General features: G+C 35.5%; 1 protein-coding gene and 1 non-coding gene across 3 annotated transcripts in view; both read left to right on the top strand.

Annotated features, from left to right (window-relative positions):
* Nucleotides 1-13,877, top strand: part of LOC145254602 (uncharacterized) — a 38,987-nt gene extending 25,110 nt beyond the window's left edge. For both annotated transcript variants that reach the window (XM_080113210.1, XM_080113209.1), the window contains exons 4-6: nt 7,019-7,073; nt 8,267-8,303; nt 13,721-13,877. In XM_080113210.1, the coding sequence (XP_079969336.1) occupies nt 7,019-7,073; nt 8,267-8,303; nt 13,721-13,817 (189 nt within the window). In that variant the 3' untranslated portion in view covers nt 13,818-13,877. The remainder of the gene's footprint in view (nt 1-7,018; nt 7,074-8,266; nt 8,304-13,720) is intronic.
* LOC145254972 (U1 spliceosomal RNA) lies at nt 1,830-1,995 on the top strand. The gene has a single exon (XR_013863846.1). It is a non-coding gene; the product is annotated as a U1 spliceosomal RNA (small nuclear RNA).
* Nucleotides 13,878-14,105: the final 228 nt, after the last annotated feature.

Below are 14,105 nucleotides of genomic sequence, written 5' to 3'. Positions count from 1 at the left end.
TTAATTGGAATTCATTACTGAGATGAGTATTATTTATTCATTTTTATTTATTGCGGACTAGTATCCTCATCTTTTCTTAGTTGTTTCACGACGTTTCGGCCAATTATTCCTCTGGCCTTCGTCAGGTGGTAACAACGATGGATAGGAACTCTGAATCTCCTGATTGCATTCACTGCAATTACTGCCTTCTATAGTTGTCGTCTCACCGCATTTTGGCCAAGTAAGCCTCTGGCGGGCTTTGGTTAGGATTGAAACCGCTACCTCCATTCTCACCTGGAGCCGTAGAAATTCAATGTTTCTATCAACTGTGCCACATTGAATAGATGAAGAATATGGTCCATACTGAAATAATGACATTACTATTAAGAAACGCATTCTTAACATGAGGAGAGGATTTTGTAACGATTCTATACTTTCACCTAACAATTTAATTAACAAAAGATACGATAATGATTGAATTTATCTTGAAAATCCTATATCAGAAATAGTATGGCCTTTATTCTGCAAAAAATAGCAAAACATATAATTCTAACCCAACGGTTGAAAATAAATAAAACAGGTTAAGGACAGGAGTGATTCTATAAAGAGAAATCATTTTTGTAGACTAAAACATGGATTTAAATAGCAATGACAGCCTACTGAAACGCATTTTATTGTAAATAATAAACTTTGGGACATTAAGATATAAATTGAAACAAGTTTATTTAGAACTGTTTAATGATATGAAAATTGAAAAAAAAAAATTATTTTTATTAATTGAAAAACGGCTGCTCGTTTCAGGGGAAACAACTCTTGAAATCTTTTGTTTTTGTTAAACGAAAAATTGAAAGAATAATTTGATTTGATTTTGATTAGATGAAAATATGATTGTTTATGGTTTTGTTTTTATTTTTTCATGCTTTTATTTTATTTTATTTCTAAATCGATGAAATTTCTGTCGGTTTAGTTCAAAACGCAATTGTTTGTTGTTGACGCTATGTAAACGTCAAGCGACCTTGACATTACAAAATCTAGTGTAAAATATAAGTTTATTAAAGAAATCTCATATTATATGAAAATGTTGGTAAATTTAAATGATTGTAAATGATTTGTTATAAAATGCTGTTATTAAAGAATGTAAAAGTTGAAAGGTGTTGATGTTGAAATTTTATTTTGAAGATATGTTGTTAGTTGAAAATCTCAGACGAGCTTCGGGGCCTGGCCAACAAGTGTCAAGCAAAGACCAGCAAGACCTTGGTCAATGTAGGAGCAACCGTTCATACCAATTGTCACTATCCAGTTCCCCTACTCCCCGGGGAGTTGGTCCCCATTTCCCCTTCACTCCTCACATTAAAAATCTGCCTTGTGCCTAATTTGCTCGGTGGGGGAGCAAATAAATACCTTCATACCAATTGTCACTATCCAGCTCCCCTACTCCCCGGGAGTTGGTCCCCATTTCCCCTTCACTCCTCACTTTAAAAATCTGCCTTGTGCCTAATTTGCTCGGTGGGGGAGCAAATAAATACCGTCATACTTACCTGGCTCCGGTCCTTCGGGGCTAGGGCAGCAGGACCTTGGTTAATGTAGGGGCAATCCTTCATACCAACTGTCACTATCCAGCTCCCCTACTCTCCGGGGAGTTGGTCCCCATTTCCCCTTCACTCCTCACATTAAAAATCTGCCTTGTGCCTAATTTGCTCGGTGGGGGAGCAAATAAATACCTTCATACCAATTGTCACTATCCTGCTCCCCTACTCCCCGGGAGTTGGTCCCCATTTCCCCTTCACTCCTCACTTTAAAAATCTGCCTTGTGCCTAATTTGCTCGGTGGGGGAGCAAATAAATACCGTCATACTTACCTGGCACAGGGGTTTTAACGGTGATCATCCAGGCCGTTCTCCCAGAGCGAGGCCCTTCCATTACACTACGGTTGGGTTGACCTTTGCGATCGTCCCAAGTGTGAATGACTCAGGTGCGCTATTTCTAAGTGTGGAGTCTGCGTTCGCGCTCACCCCGATAATTAAACTAAAATCAGAATTAACACAAAATTACTTGTGTTATCCCTCTAGTACATATGCTGGCATTTGTTAAATTAATTGGTTTATGAACTAATTTTTTTCTAACAAGTTCTTTTTTTTTTTTTTTTTTTTTTTTCATCCTAAACAAAGCATATTGACATTTGGAACATAAGGGGTTACTATTTGGGATCGTATCTAACAGCGGACTGTGAAGAGTTGAGCAGTGAAATGTCCATTCACATTACATTTAAACTTCTCCAGGTTAATACAGTCGGGTGGGGATTCTAAAGTCTAGCAATCTGGGGGGAAGAAACTATTAGAGTAGAAGACTCTCCGACCTTTAGGAAACTCAACAGTGAAAGGGTGAGATTTTGCTGGTTCTCGGTTCAGTCTAGACCAGTGGTTTTCAACTATTTTGCAGGCATGTACATGATTGTTTCTAAGGAATTTTTTTCACAATACGATCTAAATTTGTTCATTCAAGAGAATTACAAATTAATGTAAAATTTGACCATGATGATTTTAAAACAGAACTGGAAAGTTTGGCCTTGTTTTGCAAAGCTTCACACGCATCTTTTCTTAAAGTGCTATTAATTTTTCTTTTTTATTACCTTTAATATTTGTGATGGGGGAGAATCCTAATTTGCACAAGTATGACCTAGAAAACTGGCGAAGAATATGCAGAGCCTCTTTTCAGATTGATGTCTAAGTGTCTAGTCATTTGAAATACCTACCAACTCATCTTTGGTCAAACAGAAATCCACATTCAGAAATTCAAAGAACAGATTTCTAATCTTTTCAAGCGTTATAGAAATTATTTATCCAATCCTTTAATTAAAAATTACAGATGGTTAGTTATCAGTGGTAAAATGTAAAACAAATTCATTTGCCTTACAAAACCTGTTTTTTCCAAATAATCAATTTTCTTTTAAACGTATTAATTCTGTCTATTAAAGTTGGAATATTAAAATTTTAATTAAATCATTCAGGTGTTGGAAAATGTTAGATAGGTAGGCCAATTTTGAACACCAATTTTCATCATTCAGAAACTTGGCATGTTCAAACAATTCTTCTCTAAGCTCATAAAATCGAGATTATACGTGTGGCCCGCTTGATACCAGGCGAGGTGAGAAAGAGAAGAGAAGGAAAACGGAAGGCTAGGTCAGAGATCACAGGAAATGCATGTGTACCAATTAGTCATGTCATGATGTTGCGTGCTACTGTGCATAGCTTGCTTTGTGTCTGTGTGCCCGATCTAGACACAAAACATTGTAAAATGTATTTCATAGCACATTGAGTGGAACTATTAGTGAACCTCTCATTCCATTTGACAGGTTCTCAAACTTCGACGAGTTATACTGTGCTACTGCCTTCATATTCAAATTTGTGGATGAATGGTAACGGATGAAGGAACAATCTGATCCAAAACAAACTGCTAAAATTTACTTCATTGAAATTGCAAGCTTTTGATAACAAAATCGCTTATCTGAAGGAACCTATTAATAAGGAAATTCCTTTGCTAGTTATGAATGTTAACATCTCTCTTGAATCTGATGGGATCTTGAGATTGGATGGCAGAATTACCAATTCAACAAGATATGACTATAATTTGGTCTATCCTATTTTAATTGCCAAGCATCACCCACTTACACAATAATTTTAAATAGTCATCTCTGATACAAACAATTAGGCATAGACACAAAAGTAACCAAATTAAGGTTGTCAGGATATTGGGTTCCGCACGCAAGGCAGTCGGTGAAGTCTGTAATCTCAGCTGCTATACCTGTAAAAATTGCAACAGTTTGGCTTTCAAGTACCCCAAGTTGACAAATTTGGTGAAACACAGAGTTAGACTAATAAACCCCTTCCAACCGATATTGATTACACGGGCCACATCTGGGTACAAAGAGAAGGAAAACCTACTAAAGTGTATTTATTGACTTTTACATGTATGAATGTGAGAGCCATTCACATTGAACTTGTTTTTTGATATGAGCACTCAAGCTTTCGTTCAGGCATTAATTCGTTTTTCCAATATTTATGGAGTACCTTCTCACATATACAGTGACAATGCTCATTCCTTTAATGCTGCTTTAGGCGATGATGTAATTAAACATCACATCAACAACAATGAATTCAATAGCCCATTTGCAAGCTCTGCTATCAAGCACATAAAAATACCTCTTTACTCCTCTTGGATTAGTAGTACCTGGGAAAGGATGATCAGGATAATTAAAGCATGCTTATTTAAAACATTGGGTCGATCCAAGATCAGTTATTTTAAACTCTTAACTATCTGACATTCAAAGAACAGTGAACCTGAGGCCTCTGATCTACAGATGTTCTACTGATGTTGATCTGCTTCCTTTAACACCCAACTGCTTCATTCATCCTAACATAAACTCTGAAATCTCCTTCCAATCTGACAACCCCAGTTTGGGTGAAACAGAACCAATCACAAGATCTCTCCTTGTAAGCGCCGTGGAAAACAGAAGAATTGGCATCTAAATTCAAAGATCTGTGGCACGATGAATATTTGCTGAGTTTAAGGGAAAGTTGCAAGGATTTGCATGAAATTGAGTTTCACAATAAAATCAATGTCAATGATGTGATCTTGATTAAGGAACCAGCCAAGCCCAGGCCCTTCTGGAAACTGGGCAAAGTTATTGAACTGTTTAGTGGCAATGATGGCAAAAGTTGTTCTGCTCGAATAAAAAGAGGTGATGAATGCAAACACATAGCGTTAAACATTTATTTGGAGTTGTCTTTAACTCATAACTATTTTCCTGATACTCCAGCTGAAAAGGAATCCAATGAAGTCGCACCTCCATCTATGGAAGTTCATAAGTATCCTAATATGGAACCAGCAGATACTTTGGAAAAAAATTGCTAATTACAAGCCTAAGAGGATCAAGAAACCAAGGTCTAATCCGGAATATTTATATTATTTAAAAAAAAAAAAAATTATATATATATATATATAGTCTTTGAAGTTTTTAACATTTGAAACCACACAAAAAATTATTTTTTATCATTCAAAAAAAAAAAAAAAAAAAAAAAAAAAACATCTAGTCAGTAAGTCATTTAATCACCTGCAATCACTGCATCAACTCTCAAATTTACTATAATACCAATTTTTATATTTTTTAAGGGATCATCAGTTGTTTACCATGAAACACTGTTTCGGGGATTTAAATATATATATATATTCTTTGTAATCGGGCCATAATAATGCCTGAAACATAATCACTCTATTAGGTCATGTTAAATAAAGTATTCTAATTGAGCATTTATGTTGAAATTACAATATTAAGTACTTAAAGGGCATGCAACGAATTCATTCGTCACATTTTTTTGTAGTTGTTGGGAGAATATGAAAAAAAAAGAGTTACCTTCCTTTCTGATAAAACTTCTTTTTTTTCATACCTTATACTCTTTATAAGGCCCTTTATCATTGGCCAAAGGTTGTTGCTCATCGACCAATCATAGCAACCCATGTATTGAGTGGGATGTGAGCATCCATTATATCTCTCTCTTCATTCAAGAACCTCGATCTGCCAGATTACACAATAATAATAATAATAATAATTACTAAAAAGAAAACATTTTTAATGCCTATACAGAATTATTTTCTTGCTATCAACTCAATACAGTACTTAGTGACTGTAGAGTTGAATGGAACAAGCAAAGAAGAAAGCGCCCACGTGTATGTGCATTATGTGGCTATACAACTTACCTTCAGATGGGATATCTGAGAGAGAGAGAGATATTAAAGATGGCAGCCATGGATTTATAAGATGTCGTCTCGTGGAATCTCACAAGATCTCATCGTCCACTGCACACATATGCAAATGGAATGGAGTCAGTTTTTTAATAAAATGCCTGTTGGCAGAGGTGGTGGGGAGAAGACGTGCTTAAAGTTGAGAAAGTTGACAGTGACGAATTCTAGCTGAACTTTTGTTTATTGTATTTATTTTATTTTTATTTTATTTTATTTATTTTTTTTGTTGTTGTTGTTTACCAGCCCATTTAACTGCAGGTCTTTGGTTTCAGATGCGAATGTCAAGTTGTCTTGGTGAGATGCATTAATATATTGATACCAATTATTTTTAATTTTCATATCTGTTGATGTTGCAGATCTATTGAGAGAATTTTGTGGATTCCTTGGGATCTGCGGTTCGCCAGTTGAAAACCACTGGTCTAGAGTATGTATGTCATGTGGGCGCAAGTTCTATAAATTCATCAGAACATTCCATTAAAATACTTGTAAAACAGGCACAAGGATTCAACATTGGGGTGATGGGACAGACATTGGAGCTTAATAGATAGTGGTGGACCTTTTGGACCCTATCTAAGAGGGAGAAACTAGTGGTAGATGCACCATCCCTGACGTGACAATACTTCATGCATAGGTGAATAGTGACTTTGTAGAGATATAGGATACTCTCTGGTGTGAGTAATTTTCTAGCACATTAAAGAAAGCCTACCTTTTTTGCAGCAGCCTTGGCAATGTCCTCAATTTATTATGTATTTCTTCTAATTCATGTTGTGAATGGTAAGCTGTGGAGTTTGACTGATGAGCTCTCAGGTCGGATGCTATTTCTCCTGACAATTTCTCCCAAATCAACTCATATAATTTTTCTCAAAATTGATAACTAAATCTATTACAGATTTATTGTCTCTCTCTCTCTCTCTCTCTCTCTCTCTCTCTCTCTCTCTCTCTCTCTCTGTTTATTAATAAAGCAAAAAAAAGAATAAAACAATTGGAATAGTCTATTATAAAGAAAAGGGAATATTGCTTCATTGCTATTTAACTTGTATTTGTTGAGAAAAATAGAAAGTGAGAAATATAGCAAGCAGAAAGAAACTGATTTTGTCTTTTTATATTTTTCTTTGCAAACTTGTTTTTTTTGTTTTTTTTGTTGTTGTTAATTCAAACAATTTAACCTTTCCTCTCTTTTATTGTAATACATTTATAATTTGTAATCAGTCTTATTGTCATGCAAATATTTTTTATTTCAGGGATATCCAATGCATGGAGTATCGAGCTCTTCAGATGGTTCTTTATTCAAGCAAGGTACGGCTCGAAACTATTATTTTCCATGCATACCTCATTTATGTGTATATTCTAATTTTTAAAAATGTTAATAAATCAATGTAACCGACCTTCTTTGTTGAACTCATGAATCTGCGCCGAATTTCGAATTATAGATTATTTTTTATTTTCATGAAATGTTACAAAAAGCAAAAACCAGAAAAACAAAAAATTAGGCACAAGACCACTCAAAAATTAGGGAGAGAGGGGATTTTGGTTATCCTTATCACTTTACCATGAGTAGTCTATGCTAATCCTAGGTAAAGTTCTCATTCACCATAATACCGCACACACACTGGGGGGGGGGGGGTCATCCTACTTAAGATTCCCGAACCAAATCGTTTTTGTTTTAAATATTTTTTGTCTGTGCAGTTCTAGAACCACCGTCCTAGATTTTACCTGTTTTTACTTTTAAAAAGAGGTTAATTTCTTGATAATCGCCTGAGGAGCTCCTATCAGGCAATGCCAATGATGCTGCCCAGGCAATTATTGTTTGGCTAGAGTGGTCTTCTTCTAGGGTGCTGGCTTTTCAACTCCCACTTCCATGACTTTGTATTTAATCTTCCTGCCGTGGGAGATGAATAAAAACTTACAATATCAAAAATTGAGATCTGTATTTTTAAATTCAATCAATTATAATTGCCATTATTTTTTTTTCAAAGCCAATAACCAATTTCTTGGGTGATCTTTTTTCTTAGCTATATAGTTTTACGTTGCAGGTCTGCCGTTTGATTTAATAAGAGTTGCCTTGGACAACACTGTCTCGTTTCCCTGAACCTTGCCACTGGCAAAGCTGTGGGGAACCATATGATTAACTTTTTTTCCAGTTCCAATCTCCAATCTGCAGCATCCGTGCACCATCTGGTCTGGTGGCCAAACTAACCACACTTCTGACAGTTTGTTTCTAAAACCCAGCCTTTTTCTCCCCATCAGATCGGACAATCCTTTGCCCATAATGGCAAATGAAGTGGACCAGTCCCAGCCGACCCAGAATAGGTTTATAGAATCCATATCATAGGTCTTACACCTCTCTTCTGGGGACTGCTTCTTTCTCCCAATCCTCCTTACCACAGAGCATTACTCTAGAGCCCACTTTGGTTTTTGCCGTTTGTAACAATGCTTCTTTTATCTTTTATTTATTCTTTTAATTGTGGTTCTCGTTGTACGATTTGCAGATGATGCAGCATCTAATGACCCATCATATACAGAAAGGTAAGTTTTTAGCTTAGCAGTTTTCTTTCATTTTTTTTTTTTGATGTTTATATCATTTGCAATAAGATATATTAAAACTCACAAGTCTACTACCTATGTGTTGCCTGTGTATTATATAAAATATAATGGCAGTAATGAATTTAAAACAAAATGATAAAGGAAAAAAATATAGTTCAACTACTCTATAATAGCTAAATTTGGAAAACGGCAAAATCGATTTAAAAAAAACTGTTTCTACTGACTTTTTTGTGTCACTTTCAACTAAAAGCAATGGTATCTATTACTACAAAAATACCTACAGTTTGGCTTAAACTTTCCTTTTTTTTTTATTATTATTGTTTCAAAAAGAATCCAAACAATCTGTTACGGATTTTTAAATGGGTGCTTACATCATTTGCAGTGAGATATATTAAAACTCACAAGTCTACTACTTATGTGTTGCTTCGGTGGAAGCATGCTCCTCTCCTCTCGTAGAAAAATTAAAGTATGGTTGTTGTTGTTGTTGTTGTTGTTGCTGCCCAACATCCAACCTCTTCATATTAAGAACTGCTTTCGAAATAGACATCCTCAGCCTCCACATGTTAAGAACGACTTTTGGGAATGGTCACCAGCAATATCTCTTTCGGAATAGAAACCCCATTTTGGTAGTGAGGGTGGTTGTCCAAATATTTGCCACAAATTTAACCTTGATAATTGCTGTCAGGATCCCACATGCAAATACTATGAACCAACAAAGAAATTTGAGAGTGGCAGTGTCGGTCGGATATAATAAGATTTGTTCAAAACTACTTGTATCCACCAAGCGAGATTTTCTGAATCACTAAACTGGAAAACCTATTAAAGTTGTCATTTTAAAGGAAAGTGTGTAGGTGGATCTAAGGGTCCATTATAAAACAAAGCGAAACCAAAAAACAAAAAAAAAGAAATAGCACTCTTGTTGGTTTCTTCAGTATAAAAAAGAAAAAAAAAACAATGCTATCCATAAATAATATGTATTTTGTTTTACAGATTGCTTTTTTTTTTTTTTTTGAAGGAGGAGTAGGAGTAGTTGCACGTAAATGTAACTTTATGATTATGAGCGTTTAATAATTTTGTGTTTGGTTTAATATTCATAAAACTATTGCTTCATGTAGAGAGAGCAACCATATTTGTATAGGTCTGACGTATTCGTTTTTTGTAAAAAGGTGTTTATTCTGGAATATTAGATTTTTATGTTCTCAGCCAATGAGAATACCTATTTACTTTGCCTCCCGACGAGACAGAGTTAGACACCAGGGTCAGTTTTTAACATGGAGAAAGGAACAAAAATAAAAATTGTCTCAGTCGTGAAGAATTTCTCCTCCACTGACAGAGAACAAAAAATTGAAGTGTAGCATCTGAAGAACAGATACTACACTTTGGTTTTGGCCTGAAGGCCAAGCTGGAATGTTAGTAGGGAGAAATTATTATTTTTCGAATTGGTAAGTAGAAAAGTAATTGTATGCCTATAAGTGTATGATCCAGTTAAGAAGGGTGTCATGGCAATATAATTATAATGTGTATATATCTTCCCAGTCTTGACTGGGGGCAGTAGAAGGACTTTGGATTTAGAGGGAAAAATAGAAACTACTTCCTCTAAAGATGTTGGCGATTGTGATGATGTTTCTGCTAGGATGTAATGTATGATTTTATTATAACGAATAAATGCATATAAAATGGCATTCTAAAGTCACATAAGATGGTGGATAACATTTTTTTTTTTTTTACACAGTGATCACCACTTATCAAGGCCTGGAAGCCACTCAGGGATAAGGGTTATTGCAAGTACATTACGTTAGTGTGGAGATTTGATGAAGTGTTTACTTAAGGGGGCGGTTCATTAGGAATTTGTTAACATTGGACTTGAACACATCCAAGTTGTAGTCCGGTGGGAAGCAGGCAGACGGAACAGAGTTCCACAGGCATGCACTTCTAAGAAAGAAGCCTTGCTCATGGAATCTATGTTTTGATTTAGGCATAGATATAGAGGGGGGGGAATTTTTCACAGTGGATTCAGCCAGACGGGTGTTTTTTGTGAAAGATTGGCGAGGGACCAGAGATTGTAGTTCAGACGAGCACCTGCCATGGAAATAACGATAAAACAAGGATAGGCTCGCAACGTCTCTTCTGTGGGAGAGAGGTTGCAGGGTAGAGAAAAGGGCATCCCCCACTAAGCCACGAAGTTTATTTTGTACTCTGTCAAGGCAGGATAGGCTGTTTTTTGCATCAGTAGTGAGATATCTTCTGGAGCGGTAGAAGGATCCCACCATCTTTCCAGCGACCTTGGCAACAGACTTGATGTACGTGTTCCATTTCAGATCAGGAGTAAAGGTCAAACCCAGAAGCTTGTCAAAACACGGGGCCTCACCCAGACGAGAGCCATCCATCACAATTGATGCCAGATGGGGATCAGAGCGTTGATGATGTAAGGATAGGAGTTTGGTTTTGGATGCATTAAAGGTAACCAGCCACATCTTCCCCCACTGCACCACGCGCTCGAGATCAGAGGAGAGAGAATCAGAGAGAACTTTGTCATTTACAGCCTTTGATGTGTTGCCGTAGATGGTCGTGTCATCAGCATAGATGTCAACGAATGATTTAAGTATGTGTTTAGGGAGGTCATTGATGTAGATCAGGAAGAGAGTTGGGCCTAGGATTGACCCCTGAGGGACTCCAGCATTTATATTGCAGGCCTCCGATTTTTGTCCATCTACCACTACTCTTATGAGCCTATCGGAGAGAAATGATTTAATGATTGAGAAAACATTTCCAGTTATACCATAGCTGGAAATCTTGTGAAGTAGACCCTTATGCCATACCTTGTCGAAGGCCTTTGATATGTCAAGAGCAATTGCCCTAGAAAGGAAGCCTTTGTCAAGAGATTCACTAATCCTGTGGGATATAACCGTCAGCACATCTGCGGTAGATCTTGCAGAGCGGAAACCATATTGTGTGTCACTAAGAAGGTTATTCCTGCTGAGGTGGTTGACTATTTCTCTATTTAATATAACATTTTTAATAATAAATTTGTATGTAGCATCTGTTATTGCAAACCTATGATAATTTGGTCCAGTGGAAAATTTCTGCAATCAAAATATTATATATATATATATATATATATATATATATATAAATAAAATAAAGTCGGTCAATTTAGCTCTTATGCATAGATCGTCATATAATGATTAGATTCCCGAAAGGATGAAACACTGGTGTCTGTAGGTATTTAATTATTATAGTAAAACATAATTATGACAGCCCTTTCAAGAAATTCGTTTCTTATAGTTGAGCATATTCAGTTTAATAAAAGTCGGTCAATTTAGCTCTTATGCATAGATCATCATATAACGATTAGATCACTGTCTGACAGATGTAACATTTAAAATTAAAATGTTTAAATTCAACGTTATTTTACGCGGTTAATGGTAGCCGAATTGATTAGGTTTTCGCTAATCGAGCCAGAGATGTCTCGTGTTGCGGGGTTCAAATCGTTTGACTGGTATTAATCGTGACACCCTGCACTGAAGATTCCCGAAAGGATGAAACACTGGTGTCTGTAGGTATTTCATTATTATAGTAAAAAATAATATATATATAAATATATATATATATATTATATATATATATATATATATATATATATATGGAGATATACGGCACAATATAATAAAATATTGGGAAGGTTAGGTGCTATATGTACTGCACCGAGTTGTAAAAATTTCCAGGTTGGTATCTGGTGGCGCATTAATTCACTGGGAGAGATGCACCCCCAGTCTTTGTTAAGGCATGGAGAAGGATACTCTGATGTAGAAACCTGCAGTCTACTGTATACTCTGTCCTGTAGCAGTCATCTGCACCAATGAAGGTTAGCAGTAATACCAAAAAGTGTGGTTGGTTCTACACAAAGTCTTCACCACTATAAACAAATCATCTGTGTGGATTTCCGAGCAACTTAGTTGTTGTAGTGGAACCTTGTACGTCGAAATCAACGGGAGAGTCCATCATCATATGGAGATATACCACCAGTGATGAATTTAAAACAAAATGACCTAATTGTTAAAGGAAAAAATATAAAAAATGACATTAATCCATTAATGGGTAAATTTGTGACAAATTATTTGCAATCTGAGACATTAAAATTTTGAAAATTCTCTCTCTCTCTCTCTCTCTCTCTCTCTCTCTCTCTCTCTCTCTCTCTCTCTCTCTCTTTCATACACACATGCACAAACACATTTACTACATAAAAAAAAAAAAAAAAACAGTTTGGCTTCAACTGTTTATTTGTTGTTTTAAAAAAATCAAACAATTTTGGAGCAATTCTTTAACCCGAAATGGAGTTGCTCATACCCCACTCCAATGAATATAAAAAGAAGCACCTTGATATTAAAAGATGAGATAAGAATTGGTGAAAGTATGTTTGGCTAAAACTTCCTGCTACAAATAAAATAAAACAACACTTAATTTGTTTGTCAATATTATTAAGAACTAGAAGAATGCCCGTCTCAGGGCAAGTAAAATGAATTCCCCAAACAGAATACTGTTGCCCCCTTTATCAAGGTTCAACTCAAGAAATAATGATACTAAGCCTTATAGCTATAATCCTTATTCCAATACATGATTTTTGATTTTAGAAAACGTCTAAAACGTCAAGATGTTGAAGAGATTAAGATTCAGGGAATCTTCTTTTAATTGATGTCCAATGATTATGGATCAAATTCAATGCAAATCTGAAATATTTTAATTTTCAAATGAGTGTGCCCATATTATGCCCTTAAATCCCTTTAAAATATACCAAATTTTAGAAATATTTATTAATTTATGTCTAACACCTATTTTAAAATTTTGCAAAAATCAGAAATATCTGAATTTTCACAAAGGTTTCTTCTTCCTTTTTCTTCCTTTACATAAACTAAATTAAACCAAATATAGTCCACATTATGAACCATTATACCTAGTAGCTGTGTTCCAAAACCCATAATGATAAATTAATTAGTTTAGGAGTGAATCTTTTACATACTGACTATACTGAAGTGACACTCACCCTAGGCAGGTTCAACTGACTTTCTCCAAAGGTGGAAGTTTTGTGGGAATATCAAATTCACAAGTAGTCTCTAGTCGCTTGTAATCGTTTACATTCATTTGTTCAAGTGGTGTTCTGCCTGGTACAGGCATTGACGGCTATAGCTCTCTCTCTCTCTCTCTCTCGGCATTCATGAATTCATTGTTGCTCATTGTTTTTGATATTGCCCAGGTATTTAGACTATTAATGTATGTTTCTTGCTGTCGTCCTCATGTTTTTCACAGAGAAATATATAAAAACATACACACTACACATAACTAGAGATAATCCTGTGTTTTGTTATCGTCCTAGCATCAAATGTTGATTCATTTTATTTCAGCTTTGAAAATGATGCAAAAACATGTGAAGAAACTAAGGAACGGTATCTCATCCGCCTTTTGACATTATCCGCAATGATTTCGTCCAATCTTTCTTGAATGGCGTATACTTTCTTGCAATGTTCTTATTGATTGATAATAAAAATTGATTAAAAAATATTTCTATTTATTATATTTTTCTTTCAAACAAAAATGCAATTCTTACCTGAAATGAATGAAATTCATATGTACGAGGTGCCTTCAATAAGTTTCCAGACTTTTTTCGTGTGTGCACTTTTACTGATAGTACACACATGAAACTCTAGTCCCCTTCAAAGTAATCTCCTTCGGCTACAGTGCACTTGTACCATTCTGACAACTTCTGGAAGGCCTCATGGAAGTCCTCTT

The sequence above is a fragment of the Euprymna scolopes genome, chromosome 30 (genome assembly GCF_053919585.1).
Source record: "Euprymna scolopes isolate OS-2025 chromosome 30, ASM5391958v1, whole genome shotgun sequence".
In the NCBI taxonomy this organism is placed as follows: domain Eukaryota; kingdom Metazoa; phylum Mollusca; class Cephalopoda; order Sepiida; family Sepiolidae; genus Euprymna; species Euprymna scolopes.
Note: the sequence above shows the minus strand (reverse complement) of the source record. Positions and strands in the feature narration are given on the sequence as shown.